This window comes from Dendrobates tinctorius, unplaced genomic scaffold, assembly GCF_039654945.1.
Source record: "Dendrobates tinctorius isolate UK_male_01 unplaced genomic scaffold, ASM3965494v1 ptg000022l, whole genome shotgun sequence".
In the NCBI taxonomy this organism is placed as follows: Eukaryota; Metazoa; Chordata; class Amphibia; order Anura; family Dendrobatidae; genus Dendrobates; species Dendrobates tinctorius.
In genome coordinates this window covers 41,783,860-41,800,728 of record NW_027361690.1, presented here as the reverse complement: position 1 = coordinate 41,800,728, position 16,869 = coordinate 41,783,860, and the positions used below count along the sequence as shown (strand labels likewise).

The following is a 16,869-nucleotide window of genomic DNA, read 5'->3' as shown; positions in this document are numbered from 1 at the left end:
TGCAATTCTAGGATGTATTAACAGAAGCATACAGTCTAGATCACGTGAAGTCATTATTGCCCTCTACTCCTCTTTGGTCAGACCTCATCTGGAATATTGTGTCCAGTTTTGGGCGCCACTTTTTTCTCACTTGCACAAGGAAAGACTAGAAGCAATGGGATGAAACTGAATGGGAGGAGACAAAGATTAGATATTAGAAAAAACTTTTTGACAGAGTGATCAATGAGTGGAACAGGCTGCCATGAGAAGTTGTGAGTTCTCCTTCAATGGAAGTCTTCAAACAGAGGCTGGACAGACATCTGTCTGGGATGATTTGGCGAATCCTGCTTTGAGCAGGGGGTTGGACCAGATGGCCCAGGAGGTCCCTTCCAAGTCTACGATTCTACACTGAAGTCGGGTGCGGTCAAGACTAGCTTCTTACATAGGGTGAGCTTCAACTCTTGGAAAGCCATCTCTGCTTCAGGAGAACATTTGATCATCAACATCTCTGTGCCCTTAAGAATTTCGGTCAGGGGCGCAATTTGGGATAAACTACCGATAGTATCCCACCATTCTGTTTCTTTGAGACCAGTTGGAGGCCAATTTTGGATTGACTCCACCTTATTCATTTGCAGCTTTATTTTTCCTCCTCTTTCCCCATGGCGCACATCTTTGGGTTTATGGTAAACCTCACCATCCTCAGCACATCCAGCACAGCCCGGACCTTCGGCAGATGACTTTCCCAATCCGAGCTGAATATCGTCGAGGTAAGCTGCGGCATACTTTTTATGAGGGGATAGGATCTGGTCCATGGCCCTGTGGAAGGTAGATGGGCCCCTTCCAGCCCAAACAGCATTCTGGTAAACTGGAAGCAACCATCAGGTGTAGAAAATGCCATCTTTTCCTTGGCACTTTGAGACAGGATGATTTGCCATTAACCTTTGTTAAGTTCAGGTTGGTGATGTATCTGGCTGACCTTAGCCTCTCTGAGTTTATCAATGTAGGGCATCGGATACGCGTCAAATTTAGACACCTCATTTAGTTTCCTGTAGTCATTGCAGAAACGCCACTCTCCATCAGGCTTTGTCACAAGGACAATGGGGCTCAACCAGCCGCTTTTTGATTCCTTGAAGATGCCCAGGCTTGACATTCTCCTCACCTCCTATGAAATTACCTTGTGGCGTACTTCAGAGATTCTATATGGCTTTTGGTTCACCTGCACATTCGCACGGCTCCCGGTTGTAAACTTATTAGCCCCCTGAGATGGATTTACGCCATGGGACTTGACTGAGCGGTAGCAGTAGTCCCATCATCTGACACCAGTGACCGGAGGTAAACTTCATACCTTCGATCACAGCTGCAGGCTCCTGCTGTCTTTTGACAGCGGTGTTTGCTGCTCTGTCATGCATATGACAGCGTGGCAAACACTGTATTGTATTGACCCGAACCCCATTCATTCAAATGGGATGACAGGCTGAATGGAATCATCATTCAGCCTGCCATCTAGATGTAGCAGAGCCCAGTGATGTCACATCCGGCTCTCCTGGACTTTTCTACAGCAAATACGCTGCAAGAAAAGTCAACCAGCGTATTTGCAGTGTTTTTTCACCGTCGATTCAAGTCAATGGGTGAAAAACGTTGAAAGAAGTGACATGCTCTATGTCTAAAAAAAGCTGCAAAGCACAAAATCCTGATCACAAAAAAAACAATCTGTGTGATATTTCTGAAATCTCATAGGCTTTGCTGCTAATGAAAAAAGCAGCTGAAAATTAGCATAAAAAAAGCTGCAAAAACGCCCTGTGTGAACCCTTTGTCTCCTGGCTTACGTCAGTCTTTACCCAGGACCCGTGGTTTGTCCACAGCTGTTACTTGTGTTCCCGGAACGTTGCCCGCATTCGAAAAACCACCTGTGGTAGATCAGCTCCCTCAGCTGCGCACTGAGGTAGACTTAGGTACACTGTCTCTTTAAGTCATCCATTGGTTTGATTATGCAACCATGAAAACCCCAACAACAGCCCAGCAAAGTATCCAAAACATAACAGGAGCTCAACTCAGAGTGAAGTGTTCCCACTTCAAGTATGATTTACACCATTATCAGCTGGACAAAGTTCTGGAGTAACAATGTGTCCTAACAATGGCGACAATTTGAACGTGTTTTTTCAACCTAACTGTCCCTAATCCTAATCTCAGGACCGGTCCTCAATCAATGAAGTTGGCAGTAGACTCACAATCAATGAAAGCTACTTGTTCTGGAAAAGTAATTTTACATTCAGCAATACTTTATCTGAGGAGTAAAAAAAAGGTCTGACCTCCTGAACAATCACCCAGACTTAGATTGTTGGGAAAATGTCTGCTTGCTTGAGGGTGTATGGAACAGTCCTTTAGAAGATACCCAGCATAACCACAGTAGATGTCCAAGATCATGCCGACGTCTCCTCTCAACGGTCCAGGAGCAGGCAGCTCCAACTTCCATCAGTTCTGCGCCTGCTAGGTGAACAGCTTGGGAGAAAATGACCAAAACCTCCTGTCGCATATCACGCCTCTCCTGAATGCTGTGATCCAACCGAATAGTCCAAGTCATGGCCTCCCTCAAGGAACAGGGTGGAGTATGCAGAGCAAAACATCCTTAAATATATCCGAAAGACCTCGGCAAAACTGACATGAGAGATCCATCATTCCAAAGAAATTCAGTGGCAATTGCCAGAACTCGGTACTATAGTCCTCAGCGGTGATGCACCCCCCTGTGTCATGATCATAATCTTGGCCTGTACAACACGAACTTCATCAGGTTTGTCGAAAATTAACCCTAAGGTGTATAAAAAATAATCCGATTACCATTTTTGGATTTGGGGTGTGGGACAAAGTAAATACCCAAGTTTGAGTACCCCCTCACAGTACGGGCATGATTATTCCCACCCGGTGGGACTCATTCTTGGTCACAGGGTAAAACATAGCCTACAGCTCTACCAGAACACCCTAAACTGTTTTTTCTCCCTTGAAAATTTATCAGGGAGGGCCAGTACTGTTTCAGGAAAAACTAACTGCACATCAGAAGATACAGGCGTCAAAGCAGGGGCGGACACGGACAGCTTGGGGCCCTTGTGCAAGAAATGTGTCTGGGCCCCCTTCTTTTTATGGCGACAATGCTACATACATATATATAGCCACACACATACATGTAGTACTGTGTGTGTATAGATATATATATATATATGAAGATGGGAGGCGCCGGACCCGTGACACCCATCCGACCAGACCTTCCCCCGGGTGAGTATAATAAAACTTATTTTTCTTATCTTGCAGGTCGGATGGGGGGCTTAGCCTCAGCATTATAGAATGCTGTAGATAAGCCCTGAAAGGCGGTGGCCGCATCTTATAGCGGCCAAAACAGGTGACAGGTTCCCTTTAATTAGCCTGGTAATTACTCTGGTCAAGAGACACATGGATGAAGTATCGGCACACCCTACTCCTGATTGGATGGCTACACTGTCACTCCAGGCACTGACAGCTCAGCATGGCCCAGCATCCGATTGGACGGCCAAGCTGTCCATCACCACACTGACAGCTCAGCACATCCCATTCCTAGATTAGAGGCAGAGCTGTCATACACTGCGTCCAGATGAGGGATGTGACAGAATGTACAGTCTGCAGTCAGGAGCCCATACATTCTGACGCCTTCTCGGCTATATACCGCCCAGGGGCCCATACATTCTGCCTGCTCCAACACTATATACCCGCTAGAAGCTAATACATTGGTGGCATGTATAGTGTGCAGTCAGGCCCTGGCAGGAGCCCGTACACTGTAGGCTCACCCCCGCCTGGCAGCGGCTGCGCACTGCAGACACGGCGCTCAGACAGGTCAGACTGGTATTCTGGTAATACTATACACTCACAGACTGGGAGTTTTGAATGATCACCCTCCGCCCAGCGACGCATGCGCAGTTCCTATTCCTGACTGAGGCTTGGAGCTTTGTAGCTGTCATTCCAGCAGTTACCTTGGGAACCTGTGACGTCATCGTCACCCACCAATCGCTATGCGGAGAGCTGCGTTCTCGAGGCAAATTTGAAAAGTTACTGTCTGCGACTGAGGAGAGTGGAAACGGTTGTGTCAGTCTGTCAGAAGCGGCGGAGCCCCGTATACAGCGCAGAGCGGAGCCGCCGCCATGAGGAGAAGGTGAGCGGTAATTGGCTCATTAGCAGGTTTAACCCGCTGGGCGCCGGCCATATAGGTGTGCGGAGGGCAGCGCCTGCTGTAGGGGCCCGGTGCTGGTGGGACATGGTAACGTGAAGGTGCCAGGGGCCTAGTGCCACCTCCCGCCCTGCTGGCAAGGTGTGATCACACTACGGGGCTGGCATCTCCCGGGTATCAACTTCTGGTGGTCACTATTATCTGTGCATGTGGCACCACAAGTCCCAGCAGGGGCAGTCAACCTCCTGGTGCAGGTTGTCTGCGGTGGGCTCCATGCCACTCCCCGAAACCGCGGCATAAAGAGGTGATTGTTATACAGGGAGGCTGCATTCTGTGCTAATGAGGCCGGGGGTCGCCACCCAGGCAAGGTGCAAAGGGGGCTGTGACTGTGTGTGTTACAGGGGGAGGGGGCAGGAGGGTGCAGAGTGTGTGTGGGGGCACGGGGCAGGAGGCTGCAGTGTGGGAGGGGGGCACAGGGCAGGAGGGTGCAGAGTGTGGGGGGGGCAGGAGGGTGCAGAGTGTGGGGGGGGCACGGGGCAGGAGGGTGCAGTGTGGGGGGGGGCACAGGGCAGGAGGGTGCAGAGTGTGTGTGGGGGCACGGGGCAGGAGGCTGCAGTGTGGGAGGGGGGGGCACAGGGCAGGAGGGTGCAGAGTGTGGGGGGGGCAGGAGGGTGCAGAGTGTGGGGGGGGGCACGGGGCAGGAGGGTGCAGAGTGGGGGGGGGCACAGGGCAGGAGGGTGCAGAGTGTGTGTGGGGGCACGGGGCAGGAGGCTGCAGTGTGGGAGGGGGGCACAGGGCAGGAGGCTGCAGTGTGGGAGGGGGGCACAGGGCAGGAGGGTGCAGAGTGTGGGGGGGACAGGAGGGTGCAGAGTGTGGGGGGGGGCACGGGGCAGGAGGGTGCAGTGTGGGGGGGGGCACAGGGCAGGAGGGTGCAGAGTGTGGGGGGGCAGGAGGGTGCAGAGTGTGGGGGGGGCACGGGGCAGGAGGGTGCAGTGTGGGGGGGGGCACAGGGCAGGAGGGTGCAGAGTGTGGGGGGGCAGGAGGGTGCAGAGTGTGGGGGGGGCACGGGGCAGGAGGGTGCAGTGTGGGAGGGGGGCACAGGGCAGGAAGGATCATGGGGTTAGATGGCACTATGCACAGGAAAAATACGAGGGAGGGGCGGTCACCTATTGCACAGGGCAGGCGGGTGCAGAGTGTGTGTGTGGGGGCACGAGGGTGCAGAGTGTGTGTGTGGGGGCACGAGGGTGCAGAGTGTGTGTGTGGGGGCACGAGGGTGCAGAGTGTGTGTGTGGGGGGGGCACGGGGCAGGAAGGATCATGGGGTTAGATGGCACTATGCACAGGAAAAATACGAGGGAGGGGTGGTCACCTATTGCACAGGGCAGGCGGGTGCAGGGTGTGTGTGGGGGGGCATGGGGCAGGCGGGTGCAGAGTGTGTGTGTGGGGGCACGAGGGTGCAGAGTGTGTGTGTGGGGGCACGAGGGTGCAGAGTGTGTGTGGGGGTGGCACGAGGGTGCAGAGTGTGTGTGGGGGTGGCACGAGGGTGCAGAGTGTGTGTGGGGGGGGCACGGGGCAGGCGGGTGCAGAGTGTGTGGGGGGGACAGGAGGGTGCAGTGTGGGGGGGGACAGGGCAGGAAGGATCATGGGGTTAGATGGCACTATGCACAGGAAAAATACGAGGGAGGGGCGGTCACCTATTGCCCAGGGACAACATGGTCCCTGTTTGCAGAATGTAGTCCCTGCTCTGCCTTGGCTTCCCCTGCAGACTTGCCCACAGAGGCGGTCACCCAGCTTTCCCAGAGTCCTGAATCTGCTGAGGGCTGACTCCTACAGAGGAGACCCCACTGTGCAGCTATCAGCACGTCTATGGGGGACGGCCATCACAGCTCAGGAATCTGGCTCCTGGATAAATATTAACACTGATGTACATTGCAGCCTGGACACCTTGTGCGTCTCTGCATGTTGTGTGATAAGTCATATTGCTAATGCGTAAGCAGACCCTGTCTACAGATTTTGTCAGTGGGTGAACAGTGGGCACGGTGCTGCCATTGGTACTCAGCCCTCCGAGCGTGCCCTTATTACAGTTATGACTTGTATCATTGTGTTGGGTAAGTAACCAGAATGCCCGGAGTCACTGTGATGTCACCTGGGCCTTAGATGTCATCACTCACTGTGCTAAAGTCCTGCACATGCTGTTTCCAATCCTTCCAGTAATAGTCTGAGCATGTGCAGTGAACCGATGAGAATCTACCCAAGAGTTAGTGGTGGTCTACCATCAGTAAGTGGTGGTACTTCGTTTAGGATCACACTTGTGTTGGAGACTTTTGTCTCAAGCACCATAACTTTCACCCGAAGTACAAGCGCAACTTACAGCTGTTTCATTCTGTTAGAATGATGGACAACCTGAGGGGAACCAAATGGACCCCAATATAGTCCATAAAGCCCATCTGCCTCTGGTTCTGTCCATCATTGGACATATCAATTTTTTTTATCAGTTAAAGAGAATCTGTCAGCACACCATGACTGTTCAAACCAAGCACAGCACTTTGTAGGGGACATATCACTAATCAAAATTCTACCCTTACGGCCGATTCATCAAAGCTTTCACTCCTGAATTCTGGGGTAAAAAAGTTTTTAAAAAGTAACAAAAATTAGGCGCAACTTGGAGCTGCTCCTAAATTTTGGAGTGTGCTCCCCTTCATGAATCAGGACTCAGGAGTGTCTAACTTCAGCCCGTCCCATCATCAAGAACGGTGTGAACATTGCTAGTCTAGATGAATGAGGAGAGTGGAGATAGGTGGGAAGGTGCACAGATCTGTTTGGCCATAACAAGGGTGCACCGAGCGCCTCCTCACATCTAAATAAAGAACAATCTCTGGAAAACTCGCCAATGGGGTTGGACACTAAAGGTGCTTTTTTTTTTTTTTTTTTTAATTAGGTCTATGTCTCTACAAGGTGTTGTGCCTGGTTTCAGCAGTCATTTTGTGCTCACAACCTCCCATTACCAGAGCTCCTAGCACTAGTGTGAACCCGGCCTTACTATGGTAGCTCAGTGCCTCTGGGATGTAATGTGTTTTAGGAACGGTCTCTGTAATCTGACTGCCAGTAGCATCCATTATCATATTTCGGATTCATCCGTCCATCTGCCCTGCAGGGTTAGGTACCTGAGCAGGGAGAGTGGAATCTGTCCTTGTGAATGTCTTCAGCCTTGTGCATTGTTTTGAAATGTGCCCCCTCCCTGGTGAGACCCAGCACAAGTGGTCGGGGTAGGTGCAGAAACCCAGAGCTGGCCTTTCATATAGCCGTTTTGCAGCGCTGCCGCACCAGGTCCTGGCTTATATTTGGGTGAAATCCTACACTGCGGATCTTGTGTGAGAAGAATACACGGATGACATTTGTGTGCTGTCTGTCATTAACATTGTCACTTATTTATTCTCTTCATACGAGAAAATGACTGGTGGCGAAAACTGACAATCTGACCAAATACTGATTAAAATCGGCTTCAAAACACAGCGGTCTGTGTGTTTTTTTTTACCTATGAAAAAAATCACAGATGTCTGAATAAGGCCTTACTAAGAGACGCAGTTTTTTTTTAATGACCTGTGGCACATCCACTTTGCTTTCTCTCAGATATGGAGTTTGTTGAGCCTTTTTCTCAAAGAATTTTTTGACAAGTGCTTGGTGGGGGGAAAAAAAAAGCAAAACATATCTTTTCATTGTTGTGGATTGGAACATGCTCCCTGTTGTACACTGGCAAATCAAAAGGCTGCAATAACAGATTCAGGGAAAAAAATTGAATTTTTTTCTTTTGCTTGAAAACTCATCTTTGCCACAAAAACTTTGTGTGAACATAGCCTAGGTCATAAGGATAATTTTATTGGACGATCCCTCAAGGAGCGAGGTGGTTATTAAGAACGTACATCTTGGCTAGTTCTCATTGTTTTACGTGTTTTTTTTTTTTTGTTTTTTTTTTTCCTGTGTTTCTCGGTAACTAAAGAGTGCCTTTAAGTTCCAAAACATGGGCTTAAATGCCTAATATCCATGCATATAGCATTGCAGTGTGTATGATGGCACATAGCCCTTGCAGGTCCTTATTATGGGCCTGTAGGCACTCCATGTTCTGGTATGTGGGGCCTCGGTTGGAGATGTCTTGGCAAAAAAAGTTCACATGTAGTGAAAAGGTTTTGAAATGCTAATGCCGTCTTCTCTGGTTTTCAGCTTCATTCTCGTCCTCTTTTGGCCACACAACCTGAAAAACTAGCCAGATCACACAGTTTGCGTGTGGTGCTTTCTCAATGTGAGCCTCAGGGCTGTGGAGTCGGTAAGCCAAACCTGTGACTCCGACTCCTCAATTTCCCTTACTCCGACTCCGACTCCCACACATATTGCTTATATTTAAGTGAAAAATTTATTGTAGTACAATGTGAACCTCAGACATTTAATCATTTTTATGATCCATTAATCAAGATATTTAGATAGAACAGAATATATATTGGTGTACTACCCGGTTTTCATTCTTTTTGGTACAGATACGATATGGATAGACAGATATGGATAAATGGATAGAGCAGATTTCTAATCTGCTTTTGCTATTGAAAACATTATCTATGAGCTCAAAAACCTTTCAGGTGATGCGGTTTTTTAAAAAGATGATCAGCTTTTGCAGCTGAAAAACGTATCCTCAAAAAACACAGGAAAAACGCTGTGTGTGAATGTAGCCTTAGATCAGGAATATAACAGCCATTTATAGGACATTTCATAACTTTCCCAAACTCCTATGAAAAAATATTCAGCACATCCTGCATTGAATTACTGTACCCAATTTATTATATATTTTCGGAGTCGGTCCATTTTACACCGACTCCGACTCCACCAAAATGAGCACCGACTCCACAGCCCTGGTGAGCCTACAGAGCTAGTGTTTGGTTCTCTTAGACCTAAAACTGGAAAAGCAGCGCTGACCCACACATTGTGAGCTAGCAAAGCTGGAGAATAGTCATGTGGGCCGGAAGTGGACTGGAGCGACGCTGGAAACTGGGACGACGGCAATCTGAAGTACCCTAGTGTAATGCACTTATTCATCACATACCGTACATAATTGGGAGGATTTAGGGAACAAATTACTGATACTTCAAGTATTTATTTCTCCTATAGAAGAACTTTTTAGAGTGTTGTGGTGGTGCAATTCCATGCAAAACGGGTGAGCGGGAGACACCCCCCCCCCCCCCCCCCCACCCCTGCCACTTCTCCTTGTGCCCCTCATTTTAAGATCCCAACAATCGGACTCCCACAAATTAGAAAGTGATTACTTATCCTACTAGGGCAGCCCCTACTCATTCCCTCTTTTTGGCCCATTAAAACAAAAAAAAGATTGTCCTCCCCTTCCATGCCAGTGCCGTTGCAGTGGTGTTGTCGTTCCCAGGGATCACGTGCGGTCATTACGACACGTGAGGCCTGTGCCCAATCGGCTCTGGTGCCGCTGTCCCTTCCTTCGGACAAATCGAACCTCAAGTGGAAGTGAAAGAGCAGCCCCAGCCCCGACAACCGTGGAGAATAAAAAGGGGGTTGTCCAAGTAGTGTACAACCCTTCTAAAAAATTAGGCCAAGTGTGTGGGGAGGGGTCAGCATAAAAAAAAAAAAAAAGATTATTGACCTAATAAAACTGCAGCTTCAGTGCTCCCCGTTGGTCTGTCTTCTAGTGACAGTGTCCTGGACTACTTGTGTGACAGGAAATCTCTGAGGCACCAAAGTAGTCTTGGGTAAAAAAAAAAAAAAGCATAACTTTTATTCCATCCATTAAAATTATTTGGCAGCAACAAATGACAACCGTTCAGCCATATTTGGCTTTTTCAAGCCAGACTAATAATGTTAAAAATACAGCTACTAATTGTAGCTTGGGTGCCTCGGATTTTCTGGATTTCTATTGTGTCTTTTGATCTGGGAGGAGGTCAAACTGAGTAAGCACAAAAGCTCAGCAATGGTACCTGAGATCTGCAGGACGGACCAGCAGAGAGCACCGGGATGTGGTGGATTTATCAGGAAAGCCATGTGTTATTGTTTACTGTAAATTTCAGATCCTGTAAGCTTATTGGGGGGAATAGTGGACTCTGCTGTAAATGACTCTTTCAGCTCTGGCTTTAAGATCAATTACTCCCTTTTACTCATCATGGCGTTTGGACCTTAAAGACCATAAGTTTCCAGTGTAATCGGCATTCACCTACTGCAGTGGACTGTGAATAACATATGCATTAAAGGGCTTTTCCAACCTTTCCAAGTAAGTCAGACACCTATTGATCGATTTCTAATGGCTTTGGTGCCCTGTTACCCTCTGAGCTTTTTATACTCTCGGTTGCCTTTTGACCGCCCTGCTTATTTTCCTAGGTAAGCCAGCACCTGTTCTGCAAGGTATAACCCATGAAGAAGGCTCGCCTAGCTGCGGAAATTAGCTGTCAGCCAGCCCCCTTCACACACTGCTCCCGTCACGTCCATTTTAGACAGTCTATGGAAATCCTGACAACCCCGTTGCGGCAGGTTCCTGCCCCTGTAGTGATCTCGTTTTTTATCCATTAGAACGTTGGAGACAGGTTATACCCACGCTATGGCCATCTGAAGGTGTCCTCACGTTGTATGATCCGTTGTTTGGTAAGGGGATCTACCATGCTCCTTTTCCCAGGTCGAAAAATTGTGCGATGTGAAATTGTCAGATCCAACGTGAGAGGTTATTGATGGACCTGAATAAATCCTTCTCTGAAAGACATAATGGAAAGTGAAGGTGAGACGACCATATTCGGAACAGAGAGAGAACTCAGGGTTTGGTCAGCAGAGGAGCCCTGAACGGTGACAGGACAATTGTGTACAAGATAATTGTGTACGGACTATTGTGTACAGACAATTGTGTACAGGCCAATTGTGTACAATGCCAATTGTGTACAAGGCAATTGTGTACTAGGCGATTGCCCTGTACACAATTGTCCTTGTACACAATTGTCCTTGGACACAATTGTCCTTGGACACAATTTTCTGTACACAATTGTCCGTACACAATTATCTTGTACACAATTGTCATGGAACCGCCCTGAACAATTGCTTTGATATAACTTTTCATCTGAACTCCGCAGGGAAGTCTGGGCATATTCTCTGTCCCCTGAGGCTTAGTTGGTTCAGGTGTAAATTGAATGTAAACCTTTCCAGGCAGAGAATGAGGAGTGTCGTCATCTTGTGTTACCGGGTGGAGCAGAGCACTTTTTACTGTGTCAGTGCGGCCGTTACATTCCTGTGTCATGTGCTCATGTTCTGTGCACAATGTGATTAGTGTGCGCAGTCTTGTATCATTCCTTCCATTAATGATCTTCACCATAATTCCACTATTAGGTCACTATTAATTCCTCATTCAATCACGAGTCTGCAAAATTTTTATGCACAAAATGTGCGTCTAACAGACTGTTGTAATATATAGTGTGGAACATCTGTTCCTATTTTCACCTGAGAACTGGCAATGTGTGTGACGGAAGCTCTGACGCCTGTGTGTGTGTGATGCAGGGCTGTGGAGTCGGTAAGCCAAACCTGCGACTCCGACTCCTCAATTTCCCTTACACCGACTCCGACTCCGACTCCCACATATATTGCTTATATTTAAGTGAAAAATTTATTGTAGTACAATGTGAACCTCAGACATTTAATCATTTTTATGATCCAATAATCAAGATATTTAGATAGAACAGAATATATATTGGTGTACTACCCGGTTTTCATTCTTTTTGGTACAGATACGATATGGATAGACAGATATGGATAAATGGATAGATAGAGCAGATTTCTAATCTGCTTTTGCTATTGAAAACATTATCTATGAGCTCAAAAACCTTTCAGGTGATGCAGTTTTTTAAAAAGATGATCAGCTTTTGCAGCTGAAAAACGTATCCTCAAAAAACACAGGAAAAACGCTGTGTGTGAATGTAGCCTTAGATCAGGAATAGAACAGTCATTTATATGGCATTTCATAACTTTCCCAAACTCCTATGAAAAAATATTCAGCACATCCTGCATTGAATTACTGTACCCAATTTATTATATATTTTAGGAGTCGGAGTCGGTCCATTTTATACCGACTCCACCAAAATGAGCTCCGACTCCACGACTCCGACTCCACAGCCCTGGTGTGATGGATGCTTCGACATGGATGTGAACAGGAGTGTCGGCCTCTCAGCATTTCTGATTCCTAAGCTTCACCATTGCCAGTAGTCCATGGCAAAATACGGTAGCTACCCAGATTTTCCTTAACGGGAACCTGTCATGTAAAAATTAAATGTATTGATGCTAGTAACCTGCTGATATGGGGTTAATCTGCAGGTTAATAGTGTTCTGAAGCTGCCCAACTACCGGGAGAAGATGAAGTTTATTTATTCCGGCAGCGTTTAGCTATCAGTCATAGGGATGCGGCCGACCCGGCTTCAGTCACCACTCAGTATACAGTGAGCAGCGGCTATAACTGCGCCCCGGCAGCCGAATCTGATGCAGGAATCCCTCTGTGATGTGTATGGGAGTGATCGTAGCAGCCATTCTCCTCTCACCACCTCGGTCAATTACAGCCCCTGTGTCGGAGCACATGACAGATTTTATTTTATTTTTATTCCTGGAAATTGGGTCGCCCTCCCAGGGCCGTGGGGTACTCTGTACTGGGCCGGTATCAGTGGGATGTGTCACAGCAGCAGTGACCCGGACCATGGCCCTGGGCGCCCAAGTAATGGGGGGAATTGTGAATGGTGGAATGTTAGTTACTTGTGTGAAGTTGGCACCCCATGTTCTCAAAAGATGAATAAAAATACACCATTTGTTTGTGCTGCGTTTGTGCTGGTTTGTGCCGCAAAAATGAACGTTTGCGCCGCTTTGGTTCCAGAGATATTGCGCGTTATATTTTTATGAAGCTCCGCCCACTTTCCACCCCATGTTCTTAAATTTTAAAAATGAATACACCATTTGTTTGTGCTGGTTTGTGCCGCAAAAATGAACGTTTGCACCGCTTTGGTTTCCGAGATATTGTGCGCTCAATTTGCTGAAACTCCACCCACTTTCCACCCCATGTTCTTAAATTTTAAAAATGAATACACCATTTGTTTGTGCTGCGTTTGTGCTGGTTTGTGCCGCAAAAATGAACGTTTGCGCCGCTTTGGTTCCAGAGATATTGCGCGTTATATTTTTATGAAGCTCCGCCCACTTTCCACCCCATGTTCTTAAATTTTAAAAATGAATACACCATTTGTTTGTGCTGGTTTGTGCCGCAAAAATGAACGTTTGCACCGCTTTGGTTTCCGAGATATTGTGCGCTCAATTTGCTGAAACTCCACCCACTTTCCACCCCATGTTCTTAAATTTTAAAAATGAATACACCATTCGTTTGTGCTGCGTTTGCGCTGCAAAAAAAACGTTTGTGCCGCTTTGGTTTATTAACGTTTGTGCCGCTTTGGTTTACGAGATATTGTGCGCTCAATTTGCTGTAACTCCACCCACTTTCCACCCCATGTTCTCAAATTTTAAAAATAAATAAATACATCATTCGTTTGTGCTGTATCTCGCACTGAGTTTGTGCCTCAAATCACTGTAACTGATATATGGATAAAGGGAGATAAAAAGAAATGAAAAACACCGGCTAGCCATAGCAATTTTATAATAAAAAAATGTATAAATTGTTCCTTACTAGACCCCATACTTCATTTCGATTTCCTGCTTGTGATGCCCCTCCCCCACACACTGTAACTTGGGGAAAGGCCTAAGGGTATGTGCACACATAGTTTTTAGTCTCTGCGGATTTTGTAGAGAAAACCGCAGGAAATCCGCAGGACAAAGTGCTGCGGTTTTTCTGCGGATTATCTGCGTTTTTACACCTCATAATGGATGAGGTGTAAAACCGCAGCGTTTCTGCACCAAACAATTGACAATTGACAAACCGCGCGGAAAAAAACGCAGCATGTGCACAGCTTTTTTTGATTTCCATAGGAAATAAAGGTACTGTACAACGCAGCAGAATCTGCTGCATTTCTGCAGAGCCAAAAACGCTGCGGAAACGCAGCAGAAACCGCAAAGTGTGCACATACCCTAACAATTTGACTACTAGCTGAGAGACTCCCAGGGTAAATCAAGTGTACTTACTTATTTGAACTGAAAATGTGCTAAACTGTCTTGGTAGATTTCTGCAAAGCTATTACCTGAGCAAAGAAACTTTAGTTCAATCATGGAGTTGTACTTTTATCTGTCTACAACAGTGTTTCCCAAGCAGGGTGCCTGCAGGTGTTGCAAAACTACAACTCCCAGCATGACCGGACAGTCAAAGGCTGTCCGGGTATGCTGGGGGTTGTAGTTCTCCAACACATCAAGTTGTTTGTAATTACAGTAATGCTTTAACCCATTAAAAGAGTACTCTGCTGCAAAACTTATCCCCTATCCCACCCCCCGGGGGGGGGGGGGGGTTTGGTACTGACCACTGGGACCCCTGCAATCTCCTGCAGTGGCCCTCAGTGCTCCCCTGCATGGAGCAATCACCGCCCTGTGCAGAGTGACTGCCAACCACAGGGCTTTGCTGTGGCAGGCACGCCCCCACCATTTATTACTATGGGAGAGGCAGAGATACACAATACACTTTTCATCTGTAAAAGTAGAGAGAAGTGAGCATGCTAAGAATAGGATTATTTAATCTCAGTACAGTGATCCCTCAACACATACAATGGCCCCAACATACGATCATTTCAACATATGAAGGACTCTGTTGAATGCAGCATCACCTGCTGCTCCAGTATGGTTTTAACATACGATGATTCACCTGGAACTAATTACCATTGTATGTTGAGGGACCACTGTATCTTAACTATTAAAAATTATGTAATCAATTATTTTCCATATAATACACTGCATGTAAAACTAATAAAAACATTTTTTGTTTTGATCAGATGCCCAGGAAGCCAGCCTGTGACTATGATGACATTATAAATGTCATCTGTTCTTCACATGAAAAAATTATTACAGGACAGGCAATAGCATTCCCCTCAGAAAAAGTATGGGTAGACTTGTGTCAAAAATTAAATAACAAAATGTCACCAAAAAACCTTTACACGTTTGTAAAGACAAATCGGCACAATGTATGGGAAGCCCTTGGTCTGTACAAAGATGTTACAAATATCCCAAAACAACCTTCCAACAGTGAGAGCTCAGAAGGAACAGAGAGTCATTCATCAGTTCAGTGCTATGACATTCAGTTTGAGTTCAGTCTTTCTTTTCAGAGCTGGATCAAAATTTGGCCTGAAAAAGTAATTTACAATGACAAATCTATGTATGCTGATAAAAGAGAATACACAATCTTAAAACCTGGTACATGGACTCACATATTGAACGAGGAGATCTGGAAAAATATCAAGTCATCGTGCACACTTAAATTCAGGAGGGCAAAGGTTTATCCAAATGTTGTATCTAACTACATAGATATAACAGGGTGCTGCACAGAGTGTGATGCACAACTATCCATAAAAGTTGAAGAAATACCAGAGATTGCTAAGCCAGTAGTGCTTAAGTGTATGATCTGCAATATTGATGACAGTCTCCACACAGGAAAATCAAAACGTAAATTATCAGGAGATTTAAGAAAAAGGTTGTCAAAAGAACTCTGGGAAGGACGAAAACAAGCACATGTATGGCGAGCAGCTGAGGCTTATAAAGTTATGGATGTTGGTGACCCTGAGCCTAGCCATCTACCAAATCTAGCAACGTTAAGAAAAGCCAAGCAAGAGATTGGCGAAAGAGAGTTAATGCACAAGGACCCAATTCTTTCATTACATCTCCTGAAATACAGTGTTCCTCAGACTGGAAGCATACACAACATTGGTCTAGATAAATTTTTTTGCCATTACTGGACCCAGTCTCAGATGCAAGTCTACCAAATAAAGTCAAAGAACTTGGGTTCCTATGTAAGTTTTGATGCAACAGGTTCAGTAGTGAGAAAACTAAAAAGACCTGTTGGCATTTCTGCACACATCTTTTTGTACCAAGGGGTTTTGTGTTCGAGTGGAGATCATATCCCAGTAGTGCAGATGCTTTCTGAGAGCAATACTGTTAATTCTATAGCACAATGGCTGACTGAATGGAAACAAGCAGGTGCTACTGTTCCAAAGGAAGCAGTTTGTGATTTCTCCCTCGCTTTGCTTGGAGCTCTAGTTAAGGCTTTCACTCCTTACCCCGAGTTGAAGACTTGTGTGAAGTTGGCACCCCATGTTCTCAAAAGATGAATAAAAATACACCATTTGTTTGTGCTGCGTTTGTGCTGGTTTGTGCCGCAAAAATGAACGTTTGCACCGCTTTGGTTTCCGAGATATTGTGCGCTCAATTTGCTGAAACTCCACCCACTTTCCACCCATCTTTTGAGAACATGGGGTGCCAACTTCACACAGGTAATACAGTTAGATGGAATAGTTCGTGACGCCACCTGTGGTGTTCGGCAAGTGAGATGTTAGGCCGACGCTGCTCGCAGATCCTCTTGGGCTGGTGATGGGTTGCAGCCAAGATGGTGACGCTCCCCACGGGTGGAGCTGTAGCCCCAGGGCAGTGTAGGTGTAGGGGAAGAAGAGAGGCGCAGGCAGTGTAGAAGCTGGTACCCAGATGTAGCAGTGCTGGGTGTGTTGGCGCTAGAATCAATGGAGGACACCAAGGCTTGTAGTTCCA

General features: G+C 46.7%; 1 protein-coding gene across 5 annotated transcripts in view; it reads left to right on the top strand.

The window, feature by feature from the left end:
• Positions 1 to 3,919: 3,919 nt before the first annotated feature.
• Positions 3,920 to 16,869, top strand: part of PRC1 (protein regulator of cytokinesis 1) — a 55,096-nt gene continuing 42,146 nt past the window's right edge. For 2 of the 5 annotated variants that reach the window (XM_073568636.1, XM_073568634.1), the window contains exon 1: positions 3,923 to 4,153. In XM_073568636.1, the coding sequence (XP_073424737.1) occupies positions 4,143 to 4,153 (11 nt within the window). In that variant the 5' untranslated portion in view covers positions 3,923 to 4,142. Of the gene's footprint in view, positions 4,154 to 4,202; positions 4,310 to 16,869 lie in introns of those variants that run through there. The other 3 variants (XM_073568635.1, XM_073568637.1, XM_073568638.1) reach the window with 3 other exon arrangements.